Raw genomic sequence first — 20,092 nt, 5'->3', positions numbered from 1 at the left:
TAGGGCCAAAAACTTTCAGAATGGGAAACAAAAATGGGGTGAAAACATAACCTCCTTCATCTTCAGAATGGGACGGAGGGGGGGGGAACAAAAAAAAACACATTTAGCCTCAACTCAAACTTGTAGTGCATGGCAATAGTATGTAGTGTGTACCTCCAACATCCAAATCTTACACATACAAAATTTAAAACGTCCATTTCAGACAGCACAGCCAGAAAAAAAAGAAGACCAACTAAAATTTATTCAAATTATGAAAATTATTTTTGCATTTATACATTTGCCTGGTACATTATTCACAGAATAAAGCTTCTTTCTTCAATTCATTGCAAATACATTAGCCGACACGACAATACAAAATAAATTCAAACACACCAACGATTCACAATTACTCACCCCCCCCCCCCCCCGCCCACAAGGCTAAAATAAATTAAAGCTTTCTCAACGGAAAGTTGAACAAAGCAACGGTGCTCAGACATTGCAAACAACCTGCTAAACTACAGGTGTACAGGTAACGTCATCGCCAGAAATGTGGGTTTCCAATTGAAATGACATTCAAAGGAAATCCACCAGTCATTCCTTACTCTCTCTCCAGGCACGAGTCGGAGATACAAAGGCCATCAAGTATGCCGAGTCGGTTGTCCGGTTTGTCAGCACAGCTTCTTCGTACTTCCTTTGCATCAAATAAACATCCGGTCAAAGTAAGTGCAGTACAACTAGGAGAACACCTTCATCACACGTGGACCTCAGAATCATTCTATCCATTAATCCAAAAGAAAATAATAAAGAAATTCGATAACACCTTCTGGATTGGTGAGTTTTATGATGGAACGTTTTCTCTTTGAACCTTTGACGACCATTCAACACCTGTGTGGAAAGCAAATAACAAACCAGGACTTGTGCCTCTTCCCTCTTCCCGGTAAAGACTGCAGAATGCAACAATTCCAACACCCATTTGCACGAGTTCTGGACGCCCCTCTCACCACCTTGAACAGTACTCTGCGCGGATACTCCACAATCTTCAGAACTCCATCCACTCTCTAATGTAGACACATGTGGTCGGTGACACATCTCCTCCGTCACAGCAGTCCTGAAACACCTGAAAACACGAGAGAAAATTGTTACAATAGCACCGCTCAGGCCACACACACACACACACACACAAACATCTCCATCCCTTCGGCTCAAATCTTACCTTCGTGCTACAAACATTGGAAATTTGAAAATACCGGTATTCCGAAAAAAAAATATGAAAAAAAGCCAAAAACATTGACAAAAATAATCAGAACATCACAAACAAATTGCAGAATGGTGTTTGCAATCCTTCATACCGAACATTATTTTAAAAGCTTGGATGCACTCTGGTACATCCGGAACAGGGGAACGTTAAATTGTCAGGTCAGGTGAGATTAGATCTGTGGCTTGCCACAGGTACCATGTAAACCCGCACAAACCTGTTTCATGGTCAGATTGGCGGCGACTAAACCGTCTCCCCACCAGGTTTCCTGGTGAGGAGGATGTACGACATGGACACCCAGTAGAATTAAAAACAAAACCCGTCGAAGGGCGGAGGAGCTCCTTGTGAGCCAACGGCCATCCATATCTAGTGCCCAACTGTGTCTGCGGACGTCCTCCTGCAGTTGGGTTACTTTTTATTAGGAGGTTGGTGGCAGGATTTGCACTCCGGCCACCGTAAAACCCTTCACTCCACAAAACATACTAAAAAAGAAAAACGCAAAGAAAACTGAAAACCCACTCCGTGGGAGTACCTCCTGTAGAGCTGCTTCGCAGCGCAGCTCACCGGATGACGGGATTGGGGAAAAGCCTTCGGGACCCCCAATCTTAGATGATAGGAGGGAAACCACGGGGTAACCTTCCCGGGTTGGATTGTGGTAGTGTGTGTTAGGATGGTGCTGAGGTGTCGTCCACCGACGGCGGTCTCCTTGGGTTAACCTAAGGTGGTCCCTTTGGGTGGGTACCTGGAATGTCCCTTCCCTAAGAGAAGATGTCTCTGTCATCATCTGAGCTTAAGCGTTTGAACATCGGTATTGCAACACTGAGGGTCAGAGACCGGATAGTGACAAGATCATATCAGGTGGGTGCACCTACTATTGGTCGGATGGTTTCCATGCCCAAGGAGTTGCTGTAGCTGTGTCCACTAAGCTGACTCCAATGATAACCGAGGTAACACCGGTCAACGAGCATATTGTGAGATGAAGGATTCGTCACTCCTGGGGTGTCGTTTCCCTGGTCTCTGGATATGCTCCGACTGAGGCGAGTGATCTCACCGAGAAGGACACATTCTAAGTTAAAGCGGTTAGAGTTAGAGTGTTATAGCGTGAACAACTCTAAGTTAGAGTGTACTGCAGTTTGAGCGAGGGTGGTAGGATCTTGACAGAGGAGTCCGAAGTGAAGGCCCAAAGGGCCGGTTACTTTGAGCGGCTGTACGAGGCTGATCCACCAGCTGAGTTGGATGTCAGGGGTGTTACTATCCCGATTGCTGATCCTCCAATCAACTGTGGTCCACCTTCGTTTGTGGAAACACGGGCTGCGGTGAACCAGTTGAAATAAGGTAAAGCTCCAGGGATCTGTGGCATCCATGCTGAACTTCTCAAGGCTGGTGGAAATGCTGTACTCATGTTGTTGCATGCAATTCTGTGCTCTGCCTGAAACACAGGCATCATCCCAACTGATTGGAAGAGGGGCCTTGTTGTTCCTCTCTGGAAAGGGAAAGGTGATCGCCAAGACTGCAACAACTACCGAGGGGTGACGCTGCTCTCAGTGCCGGGCAAGGTCTTTGCTTGGTAATTCTTGATAGCGATCGCCTTTACAGCAGTCAGGCTTTACACCAGAGGTCATCAACTGACAGTCTCCTTGCTCTTTGTGTCCTCACTGAACGCAGACGAGAGTTTCGGCAGGGGCTGCTTGCAGCCTATGTTGATGCCTGTAAAGCGTTCGATTCAGTGAAATCGGGATGTCCTCTGGAGGATTCTTGGTCTTCGTGGTACCACAACTGATCAATATCATGTCTGAACTCTACTCTGGCACTGAGAGTGCTGTGAGATGTGGTGGTACCATCTCTAACTTATTTCCAGTTGTTCCTGGAGTTCATCAGGGGTGTGTACTGGCCCCAACATTTTTCAGCGCTTGTATGGACTGGATTCTGGGGAGGATGTCGGAGAGATCGAGCTGCGGTGCATCATTTGGGGATGTCAGGATCTCTGACCTTGATTTTGCAGATGATGCAGTCATCTTTGCGGATACTCTGGATATCCTTCTGGGGCCCTTGAGGTGCTGAATGAGGAGTCGAAGCCGCTGGGATTACGGGTTTCCTGGGTCAAAACTAAGATGCAGGCTTTCAATGACATCTTGGATGCTGCCATCTTGTCTGTACCTGCTTTTTGGTGAGGATGTTGAGGTCACGGAGATTCACTTACCTTGGCAGATTCACTTACCAGTATTCAGATCTCTGCTGGCTGTGAGCCAGAGGTCAATAGACGTCTGGATCGGGCCTGGGGAGTCATGGATTCGATGGATCATGGGGTGTGGTGCTGCCGGTACCTGTGCAGGAGGAAGAAAGTCCAAGTCTTCAGATCCTTGGTGCTTCCAATCTTGCTCTACGGATGAGACTTGGACTCTGACCAGGGATCGGAGACGGAGACTTAATTCCTTTGGTACCAGGTCTCTTCGGAGAATCCTTGGTTATCGCTGGTCGGACTTTGTGTCCAACGAGGGGTTGCTGAGAGAGACTCAAATGAGATTTGTTACCCACATAGTCTGTGAGCCCCAGCTGCGGCTGTATGGACATGTGGTTTGCTTTCCTGACTCTGATCATGCTCACCAGATTCTCTCAGCGAGGTAGTCTCGAGAGTGGAGGACGCCAATGGACCGACCACGTACATCGTGGTTGCAGCAGGTCGATCAGCATCTCACGAAGATGGAGACGGGCCAGACGGAGGCCCCTGGAGTACTGGCGGAAAGTGAACGCAGCGACGAGCTGATCCGGCGCATGCTCCCATACCCGACCCGAACGCATGATGTCAAGACACACCAGGAAGTAAGTACAATACGTTTTCAATTTTCATCCTGAGCACCCAAAAACCATACAAGCAATCAAGTTTTTCTTTGTCCTCATGGCTGTTTTTAAAGCAATCGGTTATTTTATATGAATCAGGTGTGCTTTGGAAAGCCTGTTTCGATTCCCAATACGGTGATACGCGATGGCGATCCCGATATCGGCCTGTGCCGATTACCGATATCGATACTGTACATGTCATCATCACACGTTCCAATATCGGGCACCGAGCTAGCTTTTTACTGAGCTCGCTCGCCGAGCACTCGCCTGCTACCGACAATGAATGGTCATCGACTATTGCCTTTATAAATAATCCTGCAAGAATAATGTCAGCGCAGGACAAAACTGAACACTTTTTCACTCTCCATCAACCAAATTCTCCATTGTGCTAAAATATTTTCCATAATTTTTAAAGAGAGAGTGCATGATGTATGTCATGAATTTCCGTGTGTCAATGATGTGTACGTCACATATGAATAAATATTGGACCATTGGGTATTTATGGAACCTGCATTTAAAGAAATAAAGAATAAAATAAAATTTGATGCCAATGTACAGATATCAGAAAAAAAAAAAATTGATACCAACAGAAAGAAAATAGGCCTATGTCACATAAAATCATCATTCCTTGAATCTTGGCTCGAGAAGCAGGTGGACTACGCATCAACACCAGGCAGGAGAGCATCTTGGAACAGCAAAGCATCTGAAAGACCACATGAGTGTAGATCACAGGCAAAGTGAGGCGCGTCTCACTGGGCAAACTCCACACGGTGTGCGAACAAGGCCCGATGGCAGCAGGAGAGGCCCAACAGCACGGAAGAGCTTCATCTGGCCATCGACGCAGCCAACCGTACCCTCCTTTGCTGCAATTATTGTCATTTCCACTTTCCCGTCATAGATGAGAGTGTTCAGGATAGTCTCCACATCCTCCATAGAGAGTTCAACCTGCCATGTAACGCACCGCAAGCAACAATTCTCACCATTTCCTGTGAATTTGCGTCACACTCGAACACACACGACATCAACACAGACTTTATGGTACACTTGTACGTCAGTAGAGAAGGAATTTGTGATTTCCATTCATTTCTAACTAATCGGTGTTGATGGCCAGTCACATCGGCTGATCTGAAAGAATAACGACCACAGCCCTGAGACTGAAGCACATATTGGTTCGATGGTATCTTGTCGATTTTACAGGGGTTAAAGGTCAAAATTGCTCATGGAATCAAGGGGTTCAGTTTGCAAAGCTTTCCTTTTCTCAAGCAACGCAGCCAAAGTTTGGTGGAAAAATACCTCTCCTCTTGAAATCTATTATCTTCTGCAGGTTTTGGAAAATAATGTGGATGGATGGTGGGGGAGGGAGGGGGAAGGGGGGGGGGGGGTTAAACCAACCTTACTGATACCCAGTTCACTGATGTACTTCCACACCTCGTGCGACGAGGCAAACGAGCTGCTGCGCTGAAGTAAAGGACTCTGCTTGCCCTCCTGTGCGAGTTCGGCCTGGAATAGGAACAAGTCTGGGGTTAAAGTCCAGCACTGTACCAGCAACTCAATGCTCATCACAGCAACTTATTCTTGTATACATTGAAAACCGTCAGTCAGTCCACATTCTGCAAATACCCTCCGCTGCTTTGGAACTTCTGTTTTTCTGTGTCGGGTCGATTTCAAATTTATAATCATTTCGTTTTCATTCCTTCCCTTTCATGAGTTTTTCTATCGTGAAACGTGAAATATTAAAAAAAAAAAAAAAAAACTGGAACGGCACTCTTTCATGTCGCGACGTCAACCGTTATGTCTCTGCTCACATTATTACATCATTATACATACTTGTACTAAATTTGATTTAAATCCCTTCAGCTGTTCTCGAGTATCACATTTTAACCTCTTGATACTAAAACCAAATCAGTTCATCTTTGCATCATAATATATTGTTGCGGTTCTGCAAAACCGCATTCCTCCAAGGCAATGGCACCAAACATACATTGATCCCCAAGCAGTGATTTCATTAGTAATCGTGTAGTTAGTCCTTCCCTCGTGTCTCGTGGGTAAACAGGACAAAATGCGTTGCGTGGGACTCGTAGTTAGGTCAAAACAAAAATCCCTTTGCTCAGTACTCTGACCTCTACTCTAACCCTTTCCTTTTAGCCATATTAAAGGAGGACGGTGGTTATGTCTGAACGGTGTTGGTCTCTGGACGTGTCCGGGCAGCGTTTGTCTCCGGCCAGCTTGGCAGCAGATGTGTCCGGGCGGTGATCAACGCTCCACCAGATGTCTGCCTTCCCTTCTTCTCACCTTACACTGTCTTCCCTTCCCCCACCCCTCCTCTCTCCCCTCTCCCACCCCTATCAGTCTCCCCCCTCCTCTTTTTCTCCCTTCCCCTTTAGTATTCCCGTCAGCAAAGCAACAGGTGGTATTTGCTCAAAAAAATAAATAAAATTTCATCCATCGATTGATATTACAAATGCCTCCGACTGCCAGCACCACTTGGATGTGACCGTGAATTGCTGTCCACATTAGCGGGCAATGTTGGGATACGTGGCCATCCCAAATATTACATTCATTTATCCATTCTCTACTCCTCTTCTTGCAATTTGTGGAAAGCGACATTGGATCTCTCCCAATGCCTTCGCCGTCCAAGCACAAGCCACACAGTTTGAGAAATTGTATCCAATCAGTTACATGGTCGTTCAGTGGATACACGTCGGTACAAACGTTCGACATGGTAATTACTCCACATGGAGTGGGGAAACGTAGGATTAAGCAATTGGTTCGCTACGTCCGTCTTGTCAATCCATGATCGAGGAAAAAAAATCCAAAAATCTCCAGATTGGAAAAAAAAATCCAAAAATCTCCAGATTGGAAAAAAAAAATTGTACATCGGCTTGACCAATTAAATTGCGACTCAGTTTCTCAGGGCAAAGGAACGTCGCGATTCTTCTTCCATTAGAGTCCCATGTCCTTTTTCTCAAGACTGCACAGGGTAATGTGTTCTCTAACCTCTCTATTTATATAATTGTCAAACACTCGGTCAATGAAGACAAACGCAAAGCAAAGCAAAGAATATCACACTAAAGATCAAAATTAAAACAAAAGCATGCATCAAACACTCGGTGGAATATATTCACGAGTTCACCAACAAGCCTGAAAAATGGAGGAAACAAACAAATAAATAAATAACAACAATCACATCAGACCGAACCTTTTGCATGAGGAACTTAAAACACTGTTGGTTGAGCACCTCAACAAACTCGGCCTCAAAGTCCTGATCGCTGTACCAGGCACCGCCAGTCACCGACCGGTCAGGCTCCACATTGTAAAGCATGTATACCTTCTTCTTCGCAGCCTGCACACATGTAATCATTGCCACGTAGCGTTCAGATGGAACATGCGTTGTGCAACAGGAGGGGTTGCCAGCAACTAGACATTGTCTTCGATAAAGGGGTACACATCTTAAGATGGCTTCTCCGAACAACATGGCAACTTTATATATGAAGCAATAACAGGATAACGCGTTACACAAGCAAATCAATCAACAAAAAACTAGTTGGAGAATCATCGAGAAAGAAGGTGGGGGGGGGGGGGAGGAAAACCTACAGCAGTCGTAACTCAACGTGCGAGGTGCAAAAAGATCTGCGGGATTGGACACGGGAAAACATGATGGTGTCCAATCCAGTGACGAGGGAATCCCACTATATTAAATAAGGCACACATGTATGGATGTACGTATTGTTACGGTTCACGTAACCGTATGCATATAACATACGGTCTGTTGTCCTATTAATATACGTGTAGTTAGATCCCTTCCTTGTGTCGTGGGAAGACACGGGGGTGCATTGCGATGGGCTTTAGTCAAGTCATTAAATCATTTTTCCCTTTTATTTTATCCCCACTCCGTTTCATTTCTGAGGCAAAATCCATGACAACCCTTGGTACCCTCCCCAACGATCGCTTCTGAGGCAAAAATCTCAACGTGCACCATGGAGTAGACCGGCGCTTTGAGTATTCCACAGTCTATTCCAAACCAGACGTGGGCGGTGAATCACGTTCGTTTTGCACCCAGGTGGGTAGGCCAAACTAGTGTCTGGCCAAAACCCCGCCCAGAAAGGCGGACCACATGAAGGCCCTTTCCAATCGGGATGCTCGGATCGGACGATGACGTCTGTTTCGCCATGGCTCCTCCCCGAGCTCCGTGATCTATAAAGTACGGAGCAATCCTCAGAGTTGGGTCGACTTTGAATTGCGAGCTGTTTGGTCGTTGAAGAGAAGTGCAAGTTGGAGAGGTTGAAGAGAATTGTTGTGAAAGTGTTCCTGCTGCCAGGCTCTGCCTACGTCTCGCCTCGACGGCCCGCCGACTGTACTGGTCCTCGCCCACCGAGGGCGTGGTTCCCCGGTAGTCGAAACCGCGTGGTTAATTAGGTAACTTGATTCGAGACAGGAAGACCCTACTCCACGCGGTTGAGTTATTGGCATCCACGGTCGGTTAAGCGACCCGCCGCGTCATGGAATTATCCATGAGCGACAGCCTCCAATTCCCGGGAGTCTGGTGGGAATCGACGTAGTTTCCCCAACCTAGTGGTCTTCTCACCCGACCCCGCAACAGTATGTATATACAGACGGTGGACAAAAAACAATGGAAACACCAATGGAAAGTCACTTAATAGGACGTTGGGCCACCACATGCGGCCAGTACGGCCTGTATGGACCGTGACATAGAATCCACCAGCGTCTAGAATTCTGCAGGAGAGATGCGGCACCATCCTTATGCGAGAAAGTCAATCAACTCCCACCTCGTTGAGAGAGGTGAAAAATGCTGTCCCGATTGTCGTTCCAGAATATCCCATAAATGCTCCATTGGGTTCAGATGTGGTGATTGAGAAGGCTGTGACAAATGGATAACAGTAGTGTGATGCTCATCAAACCATTGGGTGACTACACATGTTCTGTGGATGAGGGCATTGAGGAGGGGGGGGTCTCCTTCTGTAGCCATGCTAGCCATAATTATGGGCAACCAGGCCTGTGCAGCATTTTTATAAATGACCCAAAGTATGCTGGGATGTTATTTGTTTAATTAATACATGGGCCGCATCTGTATGGAAGCCATTGTTTGGTGTCTTTCATTTTCCCAGGTGTTTTCATTGTCCTGTCCACTGCCTGTACGTGTATGTATCGACATCTGAAAATCATCGAAAAAAAACAGGGCTTGGCCGATCTCCACCAAATTTTGCATTCATGCTGGTAGTACCCAAGGTTAGGTCATAGGCACAAGGGGGAAAATTCCACCCCCCCCTTTGAGGTGGGGAAGGGGGGGAGATGACTTGCCAATCCTCCTGAATGGAGCAAGTGTTTCTCGTTCAAAACATTCAATGAACAAGAAAAAGAGCAGAGATTGCAGATCCTCACCAGGACTTGTTTTGTGTGTTGTGGTGTGTTGTGTTGTGTAGCATTTATGTACTGGTGTGTTAACGTAATTAGACATAATTATAACTGCCACTTTATAAATGCTGGCAGTGATGACTGGTTCAGCCATTTCAGAGATTAATATTTTTGAAGGTTTTAAAAAATAAAAATAAAAACAATATGGATGCCGAATTACGTGACTGATGACGTCCTCAAAAAAAAAATTGTTGACTATTTTATCCAGAGATAACCCTCAAAAATGTTCCTACTGATCGGATGTAGCATTCTCCATATGCAATTATGACATCATAATGCAGACACCTATGACAAGTTTCAATTTTTTTTCCTTGGTGCGGTTTCAGACACAGAGATCCAAAAAAATTTCATTTTTCCAACATGGCTGCCACACCACGTGAACTATGACGTCATAATCATTAAAACATTCCACATTATGAGTAATCGAACACACGGTGAAAATTTCATCTCAATCCGACAAGCGGTTGTGGAGAAAAACATGAAAATTCTGTGCAGACAAACAAACAAACGGACCCAAATGCAATACCCTCTCCTTCAGCGAGGTGAACAAAATGAACACTACCATGGATTGTAACAAAAACACGGTTTCTGAAATTTCATTAGAACTGGAACAATGTAGTGTTACAACCAACTCAGGTGGTACACTCTCCTTTCATATGCAGCACAAGGCTGCCAATTTGCCTCATTGCTGGAGGGAGGGGCGAGTCAGGATGGCTCTGCCACTGATGCAGTGCCCCATGTAGGTTACAGCAGGAATTTGTTTAGGGTGGTGGTGACAGCTCGTCTACTCTAAGCGAAGGATGCCAGAGAATCTTTAACATACACCAACTATTGCTGGCAGATGGGACACCCGGCTTTTTATCCATCCGAGGGACGGCACACACAATGATGCTTCGCCCTGCCTGTGAAACACCAGGATAGGGGTTTATAGCTCGGTGGAGATTCAATCCCAGGATCGACAGCTCGGAGGGGAATGTATGTACCTGGATTCGAGTCTAGACTTGGGGTTCCCAACCGGTGGTCCATTTCAAGTTTTCAGGTGGTACATGGAAACCTTGAAAATCCATGTCTGGGATTGAATGACCTTGGTGTGTGCGCTTTTTATTCTGTGGGAGGAAGTGACTTCCGCCGCTGTTCACTATTTCCCAACGATGTATGGTAGTGGACAAATTTGTTGTGCGTTTGATTTTTCGATGTATTGTGTGGTTTTCTGCCACCATCATACAGTAAGGGAAATGTAGCAACCTCATTCTTAGTGTGGGTGTATTCTAGCTGGTATGCACATTGGTTGTGTGTGTGTGTGTGTGTGTGTGTGTGTGTGTGTGTGTGTGTGTGTGTGTGTGTGTGTGTGTGTGTGTGTGTGTGTGTGTGTGTGTGTGTGTGTGTGTGTGTGTGTGTGTGTGTGTAATTGTGTTGCGGGTGTTTTGTTTCTGGGATAACAGGTGATCATTTGTATTTTTGTGTGTTTATTTTTTTCTTTTTCAAGCCTAATATATATATATATATATATATATATATATATATATATATATATATATATATATATATATATATATATATATATATATATATATATATATATATATATATATATATATATATATATATATATATATATATATATATATATATATATATATAGAAACATGTGGAGTGTGACGAGCACTCTGCCGATCCCATTGGACACAGTCCACACCAATGGGGATCGGCGGAGTACTTGTCACACTCCATAAGTTTTGATTTTCCCGCTGGTCACATCACGTGTCTTCTGGTTGAATGGTTTGCGTTAGCAGGAACAATTGCCTGGGTGGTAACGGATAGTTGTTCTGTGCGGATGATGCGGTTTTACCGTGCAAGACATAATCCGTGGTGATGCTCACCATAACAGTCAGGAGGTGTGTTTGATTATATTATTATTATTATTTGTTTCATATCTATATATCTATTTCATGCATTATTGTTACCATTTAGAGTCCGGTAACAGAATTTTTTTTCTTCATTTTTGTGTGTGACGTTGACACTTTTTCCCTGTTATTATGCCTCTCCCTCCGGGAGGGAGCGGGATATTGTAATCGTCCGGTTTGTTTGTCTGTCTGTCTGTCTGTTAGCAACTTTACGGCAAAACGGCTTTAGCAAACACTATCAAATTTAATCCACAGGTGGGCAATGAGCCTTGGACGACCCCATTAACTTTTGGGTCCAATTGGATCAAAGGTCAAGGTCAAGGTCACGAAAAGATCAAAATCGTTTTTCGCTCATAACTTCGTCAAAAATGATCTGATTTACTTCAAACTAAGCTTATGGTGAACCTTATTCTATTTGTCACTTATAATCCTACCCATTCCGATAGTGAAAATGCATATTTGTGAAGATCGGTAGGGTCCGAAGTTTTGGGGGTCATGGCCATCGGTCAAAATTACAAATTTTCCATTAAGACTAAAACATGGTTACGAAAATACAACTTTACGGGAAAACGGCTGGCTCAAACAATCAAATTGTATCCACAGGTGGGTAATGAACCTCAGACGACCCCATTAACTTTTGGGTCCAATTAGGTCAAAGGTCAAGGTCAGGTCAAAATCGTTTTTCGCTCATAACTTCATCAAAAATGATCCGATTTAAGGGGCTGTCACACCTTGACGATTTAGCCAGCGTATGCCGACGTATGAAAAATTTGTCTAAAACGCTGGCACACGTCAAATACGTTATGAGTAAGTTTTGTATACGTTAAGAGCACACTGAAGCACGCTGGCATACATCGTAGTACGCCGAGCTAGTCGACAAATTTTAACATGCTTGAAATTTTTCGACGTATGCCAGCATATGACTCACACGTTCCACATACGCTGGCCATAAGTTGTAGGCACGTTATGCGATCGTTGACACACGTCGACACACGTTACTTGTAAGTTACACATAAGTCGAAACACGTCGTGGTAATGTTTAGCGTACCCGAAACTTATTTCTAACCTATGAGTAACGTGTTGTAGGCATGTTACAGGATCGTTGACACTCGTTACTTGTAAGTTACTCATAAGTCGAAACGCGTCGACGTAATGTTTAGCGTCAGTGTTCCAGACTCCCTGCTTTTTTTTTTTTTTCTTCGGTATGACGGTGATGTTGACACTTCGATTTCTAGTGCGGTTATAATATAATATAATTAATAGGCTGCCGCTCAACGATTTAAATCATAACCGCACTCGAAATCGAAGTGTCAACCTCACCGTCATACCGAAGAAAAAAAAACAAAAAAAAAAACAGGGAGTCTGGAACACTGACGCTAAACATTACCTCGACGTGTTTCGACTTATGAGTAACTTACAAGTAACGTGTGTTGACGTGTGTCAACGATCGCGTAACGTGCCTACAACTTATGGCCAGCGTATGCGGAATGTGTGTCATACATGCTGAAAATTTGTCGACGTACTGGGCGTACTACAACGTATGCCAGCGTGCTTCAGCATGCTCTTAACGTATACAAAACTTACCCATAACGTATTCGACGTGTGCCAGCGTATTCGGCAAATTTTTCATACGTCGGCATACGCTGGCTAAAACGTCAAGGTGTGACAGCGGCTTGACACTTCGATGTCTAGTGCGGTTATGATTTGAATCGTTGAGCCGCAGCCTATTAATAGCCTACGCCACGTGATCGTCGGCGATACGCTGCCGCGCGCTCTGCATAAGTTAGACTATCGTTGGGCATAGGTTGTGAACGCCGACAACACGCTCAGCATTCGTTGATACAAGTTATCTATAAGTTATCGAAACGTTCTGTACGTTACTAGTAAGTTATGCATACGTCCAACTCGTTATGAATACGTCCAAAATTGTAAAAAAAAAAAAAACATTAATAGTTCAGCGTACACCAGCGTTTTACATACATTTTGATACCTTGCCATACGCTGGCTAAAACGTCAAGGTGTGACAGGGTCTTCACTTCAAACTAAGCTTATAGTGAACCTTATTCTATTTGTCACTTATAATCCGAACAATCCTATCGTGAAAAATGCATATTTGTGAAGATCGGGGTTAAGGATGTATCAAATTTAAATTTGATCCCCAAAATAACTTTATGCCTTAAATGGGCGGGATTTGCTGTGCCTGGCACCACTTGTTTGATTTATTTATTCACTTTATATCATTTCATCTTTCAGATCACAGCCGTGAGTGTCATGAGCAAGCCCAAATGGGAATATTCAGAGGATTACTTGAAATTTGGTTTCACTTCAATTCTCAACAACGACATTGAAATTCCACGACATTGAAATTCCGCGACGTATGCTTTGCCTGAAGACACTCGGCAATGACTCACTGAAGCCAAGCCTTCTCTCCCGGCATCTGGAGAAAGCTCACCCAGGTGATAAGAACAGAGATCTTGAATTTTTTTAAGCGGAAAGAGACATCCCTCAAGAAACGCCTCAATTCAGTTGGGAGCTTTCACCAGCAATCGTGAAGCAACAGTGAAGGAAGGCTTCATACGAGGTCACGCTTACGATTGCCAAGCAGAAGAAACCACACACTATTGGAGAAAATGTCATCCTCCTAGGGGCCAAATAAATGGTGCGTTCTGTCATTGGAAATGATGCAAAGAAACTGAACCAAATTTCGCTCTCCGACAACAGTGCAGCGCCGAATCGAAGAAATGTCATTGGATATTTTGGAGCAGGTCGTCAGTGAGAATCACGAATCTCCAGATGGATTCGCCATACAACTTGATGAATCCACAGATGTGGTGAATTGTTCACAGCTTCTTGTATTTGTTTGGTATGTCAGAAAGAAAGGCTTGAAAGACTAATTCCTGTTCAATGCTGCGTTGAAACACCACGACTGCGATCAATGATAAAATTTTCAAGAGGCATGGCGAAAAATGGACCGACTTGAAAGGCTGTACCACGGATGGTGCACCAGCGATGTTGGGATGGAAATCCAGTTTTCAAGCTCACGTCAAGGAAGTGGCTCCACATGCTGTATGTTATCACGGCATCATTCATCAGTTTGCTCTGCCATGCAAGGTTCTTCCAAAGGTGCTGGGAAGCATGCTGTGTTGGCGGTCAAAATGATCAACAACGTGAAATCAAGCGCCCTCAGTACTCGGCTGTTCAAATTGCTGTGTGAGCATTTCGGAGCTGAGTACAGCGTACTCCTCTTCCATACGGAAGTGTGCTGGCTCTCCCGTGGAAACATCACGAAATGCGTCTTCGAGCTGCGGGACAAGCGACTGGAGTTCTTCAATCATAGCGGCAACTGTAAAGACTTCGTTATCGCCCTGGAGGATCATTCCTTCGCTCTCCATCTCGCCTACCTTGTCGATATCTTCCGACAGCCTCAACGGGTTCAATCAGAGTCTTCAAGGGACCGAGACAACGGTTTGCAAAGTTATGTTGAAGCTCAGAGCATTTCTCGCGAAACTTCGAGTGTGAAGAGCGAACATTCAGGCTGGCGTGTTCGCCACGTTTGCAATTGTGTCAGAGGTTTTAGAACTGGACAGTACGTCCTCTCAGAACTTCAGGGCTCTGGCCTATGAGCATATTGGCAAGCTTGGGGTGAAATTAAAAGGATAGTTCCTAGATCTCAAGGAGGAGGACCTTCGTTTCCTGCGCAATCCATTTGGGGCCTCACCTCAAGAGTTACTGGCAGGAAATGGAATGCAGGAGGACCTAATCGACCTCCAACACGATGAAACCACACGGGAGGCGTACCGTGATATCAGTTTGCTCTGCCATGCAAGGTTCTTCCAAAGGTGCTGGGAAGCGTGCTGTGTTGGCGGTCAAAATGATCAACAACGTGAAATCAACGAGAAGACTTATAACTAATAGCCACACACATTGATGATCTTGTTCGCAAAAAACAAGCTCAAATTTCCCATTGGCTGTGTTATGTTTGGCGAGTGTTTTGAGTACTTTTCATTCCAAATGACTGGTTGAAAATAAATAAATAAATAAATGAGAAAGGCAGTCGGTAGAGCGCATACCTCTGCCCTGTAATGCCTGATCCACAACGACATATCTGGCCCAATACACTTTTGAGATATCGTGCTTATATATCGTTTTTGAGGCCCATCTCTCAATGGTGAAGAATCACTTAAAAAAAACCAAATTATAGCAGTCGGAACTGGATCCGGATTTTCATCAAAATTGAATCAATTTGTCGTGGTCAAACACCCAACATGTCCACAAAGTTTCATCCGAATCCGGCTACAACTTTTTGAGATATCCTGTACACAAACAGACAGAAAGGGGTGAAAACACAACCTCCTTCACCTTCGGTGGCAGAGGTAACAATTCAAAATTTTCATGAATTTCTAACCCCTCATTGATTTGTGGTGCATCGCCACAACACGAGAACACCGAAGTGGAACGCGTAACCAAAACGGTTGGGAACCCCTGGTCGAGACTATCCCGCCAGTCCATACATAACGTAAATGCATTGTATAACAATTGTAATCAACATTTCCAGAAGACACATTTTGATGAAAATTTCACCCGGCAATGACTGAACCGTGGACGTGGCAGGAGCACACAGATAGCATGGAAGAAGCAGCATGAAATAGAACAGAATGGGACAAAAATAAAAAAAAAAACCGGAAAGGAAAACCAACGTGTTTGTGAACACGCATTAAATACCCTGGAGGCATGCGTATGCGCACAGACATGTGTACGCACATGCACAGCGAACGAGCCTCGATGTACTCTCCCGAACAGACACCACAACCTTGGGCTCTCCCATTGAATACCATGGCACAGGGAATGCAACTTGTGCCAAAAGGAACTTACGGCAACAGATTTCACGGCCTTTATCAACTTCTTGCTCTCTAAGCTTTTGAGGATCTTGTTGACGTCGGTAAGGGGTAGGTTACTCTTAAAGCGGATGTCTCGACTCCAGATTCCTGAAAATACAAAAAAAAGGTTTTACAAAGCAAGTTGGTGCAAAAGTTGGTTTCCTTTCAGCAAGATTATTATTGCCAAATCGGACAAATTTGAACTGAGATGGCAAATCTGTTATTACCTCTGCCATCGAAGGTGCACAGTGGTTATGTTTTCACCCATGTCTATCTGTTTGTTTGTTTGTATGTCCGTGAGCAGAATAGCTCAAAAAGTTGCGCACGGATACAGACGAACCTTGGCGGACAGGTTGGGTGTGTAGCATGGAAGAATCGATTCGATATTGTGGAAGATCTGAATCTGGATACTACAATTTATTTAATTTCTTGTAATGCTTCACCATTGAGAGATAAGTCAAATATGATATACAGCACAATATTTCATAATGTTATGGGCGTATTATGACAAAACTTGGTGAATTATTTGGGTAGGTGACTAGAACGAGCCAAACGGCACTCGGTAGAGAGCATACCTCCGCCAAGCTGAATAGTTAACGTTTTGTAACCCACTGATAGGCCTGGACCTTAACCAAAATTTGATCGGCTTGTTCTCGTCACCTAACCAACTCATCCACCTTGTTTAGTCCGAATCCGTCCGTAACTTTTTGAGAAATCATGCTACATGTCATTTTTGGCCTCGTCTCTCAATAGTGAAGAATCACTATAAAATATCTTGAAATTCTCGTGTCTGGATCCAGATCTTCACCAAATTTGAATCAGTTTATCCTTGTCACACACGCAACCCTGTCCACCAAATTTAGTCCGAATCGGTCCTCAACTTTTTGAGATATCCTCTTCACAGACAGACAAACAGACAGACAGGAGTGAAAACATAACCTTCACCCACGTTATGTGGCGGAGGTAACGAATCAAGGCCTATTTTCCTTCCATAAACAAAACGAGAGTTTACCCTCTGACAGTACGCCAATAACCACACAGTTATTTTTGAATAGACCAGGTCCTCCACTTACCTTTGTTACCAACATCTTCAATGATTTGGTACACCAGCTTCTCCTGGTTATCTGCCCCTCTCACCTTGCTGGGGTGGATGGCACAAAAGGAAAACCATATTAAACTCGATCGATAGATGGATAAATTTACAAGAGTTTCAGTGGACCTCGAAATTAAATTAAAAAAAAAAACACCTAAAAATGCTCCCCACTTCACAGATCAAGACCAGCAACAAACAGCAGGGCCATACATTGACAACGTGAAAGAATCTCAAAATGCAAAGCAATTCATGTCCACTTTGTACTTGAACTAAACAATAGTCAAAAAAAGGAGGAAAATTTATCAGTGTTAATAATTAGAAAATTATAAAAGGGATCGCCACGCCGAGGGCGAAGAAAAGGGGGTCGCCGGGCTGGTTTGGGGGTGGTGGGGGGCATATTTCATATGATACCGTCAATAAATTAAAACCAACCATGTGTTGATCAGCATTAACATTTAGTGATTTTGGTGTGACGACAACAACGTCGTCACAACAACATCATGACGATAGACAGACATTGATCGCGACGGCATTGTCCATCATGATGTTATCTATTGTGACGACGTTGTCTATCATGATGTTATCTATCGTGACGACGTTGTCTATCATGATGTTATCTATCGTGACGACGTTGTCTATCATGATGTTATCTATCGTGACGACGTTGTCTATCATGATGTTATCTATCGTGACGACGTTGTCTATCATGATGTTATCTTTCGTGACGGCTTTGTCCATCATGATGTTATCTATCGTGACAACGTTGTCAATCCTGATGTTATCTATCATGACGGCGTTGTCTATCATGATGTTGTCCATCATGATGTTATGTATCGTGACGACGTTGTCTATCATGATGTTATCTATCGTGACGACGTTGTCTATCATGATGTTATCTATCGTGACGATGTTGTCTATCATGATGTTATCTATCGTGACAACGTTGTCAATCCTGATGTTATCTATCATGACGGCGTTGTCTATCATGATGTTATCTATTGTGACGACGTTGTCTATCATGATGTTATCTATCGTGACGACGTTGTCTATCATGATGTTATCTATCGTGACAACGTTGTCAATCCTGATGTTATCTATCATGACGGCGTTGTCTATCATGATGTTGTCCATCATGATGTTATGTATCGTGACGACGTTGTCAATCATGATGTTGTCCATCGTGACAACGTTGTCAATCCTGATGTTATGCATCGTGACGACGTTGTCTATCATGATGTTGTCCATCATGATGTTATGTATCGTGACGACGTTGTCTATCATGATGTCATCTATCGTGACGACGTTGTCTATCATGATGTCATCTATCGTGACGACGTTGTCTATCATGGTGTCATCTATCGTGACGACGTTGTCTATCATGATGTCATCTATCGTGACGACGTTGTCTATCATGATGTTATCTATCGTGACGACGTTGTCAATCATGATGTTGTCCATCGTGACAACGTTGTCAATCCTGATGTTATGTATCGTGACGACGTTGTCTATCATGATGTTGTCCATCATGATGTTATGTATCGTGACGACGTTGTCTATCATGATGTTATCTATCGTGACGACGTTGTCTATCATGATGTCATCTATCGTGACGACATTGTCTATCATGGTGTCATCTATTGTGACAACGTTGTCTATCGTGATGTTAACTTTCGTGACGACGTTGTCTATGGTGATGTTATCTATCGTGACGACGTTGTCTATCATGATGTTATCTATCGTGACGGCGTTGTCTATCATGATGTCATCTATCGTGACGACGTTGTCTATCATGATGTCATCTATCGTGACGACGTTGTCTATCGTGATGTTATCTATCGTGACGACGTTGTCTATCATGATGTTATCTATCGTGACGACGTTGTCTATCATGATGTTATCTATCGTGACGACGTTGTCTATCATGATGTTATCTATCGTGACGACGTTGTCTATCATGATGTTATCTATCGTGACGACGTTGTCTATCATGATGTTATCTTTTGTGACGACGTTGTCTATCATGATGTTATCTATCGTGAAGACATTGTCTATCATGACGTTAACTTTTGTGACGACGTTGTCTATAATGATGTTATCTATCGTGACGACGTTGTCTATCATGATGTTAACTTTTGTGACGACGTTGTCTATCATGATGTTATCTATCGTGACGACGTTGTCTATCATGATGTTAACTTTTGTGACGACGTTGTCTATAATGATGTTATCTATCGTGAAGACGTTGTCTATCATGATGACATTGTCGATTATGATGATGATACGAGTTATCCGCAAATCATAAAGCCAATGGTTTGGAAAAACGGCACTTTCAAGGCATGTTTGAGTTTATGAAGATTGACGAGGCATTTCTGCACTTCCTTATCAACAAGAGTGCTGAAGCAGACAGAGCACATTTGACACAGGTAACTCGTTACCTGGTAACCTGCGTGTCCTTCATCCTGTACAGCAGGCCTGAGCTGTTCCGCAATAGATCCAACTTTCCCTGGTTGAAAAACAGGATGATTGAACAAATGTTTTCACATGAGCAGACAACAAAAAGGAAAGACGCTTCAACTTTCAACCATCCCAAAAGGGAGCAAGTTTCTACAAATACAAATAATCATTTTGCAAGAACAACCCCGACCCATCCACCTCCACTTTCCCAACAATTTAATTAAAAAGTCATTATCTACAAACAACTCTACCCATAAAT

General features: G+C 43.9%; 1 protein-coding gene across 10 annotated transcripts in view; it reads right to left on the bottom strand.

Annotated features, from left to right (window-relative positions):
• Positions 1-223: 223 nt before the first annotated feature.
• Positions 224-20,092, bottom strand: part of POLR3F (RNA polymerase III subunit F) — a 41,196-nt gene continuing 21,327 nt past the window's right edge. For 3 of the 10 annotated variants that reach the window (XM_085887426.1, XM_085887420.1, XM_085887425.1), the window contains exons 3-9: positions 19,815-19,882; positions 17,360-17,427; positions 16,282-16,394; positions 7,272-7,415; positions 5,465-5,572; positions 4,826-5,017; positions 224-1,096 (exon numbers count right to left, since the gene is read on the bottom strand). In XM_085887426.1, the coding sequence (XP_085743552.1) occupies positions 1,019-1,096; positions 4,826-5,017; positions 5,465-5,572; positions 7,272-7,415; positions 16,282-16,394; positions 17,360-17,427; positions 19,815-19,882 (771 nt within the window). In that variant the 3' untranslated portion in view covers positions 224-1,018. The remainder of the gene's footprint in view (positions 1,097-4,825; positions 5,018-5,464; positions 5,573-7,271; positions 7,416-16,281; positions 16,395-17,359; positions 17,428-19,814; positions 19,883-20,092) is intronic. The other 7 variants (XM_085887423.1, XM_085887422.1, XM_085887429.1 and 4 more) reach the window with 7 other exon arrangements.

Source organism: Eptatretus burgeri, chromosome 7 (assembly GCF_056783735.1).
Source record: "Eptatretus burgeri isolate ZD-2024b chromosome 7, Ebu_testis_v1, whole genome shotgun sequence".
In the NCBI taxonomy this organism is placed as follows: Eukaryota; Metazoa; Chordata; class Myxini; order Myxiniformes; family Myxinidae; genus Eptatretus; species Eptatretus burgeri.
Note: the sequence above shows the minus strand (reverse complement) of the source record. Positions and strands in the feature narration are given on the sequence as shown.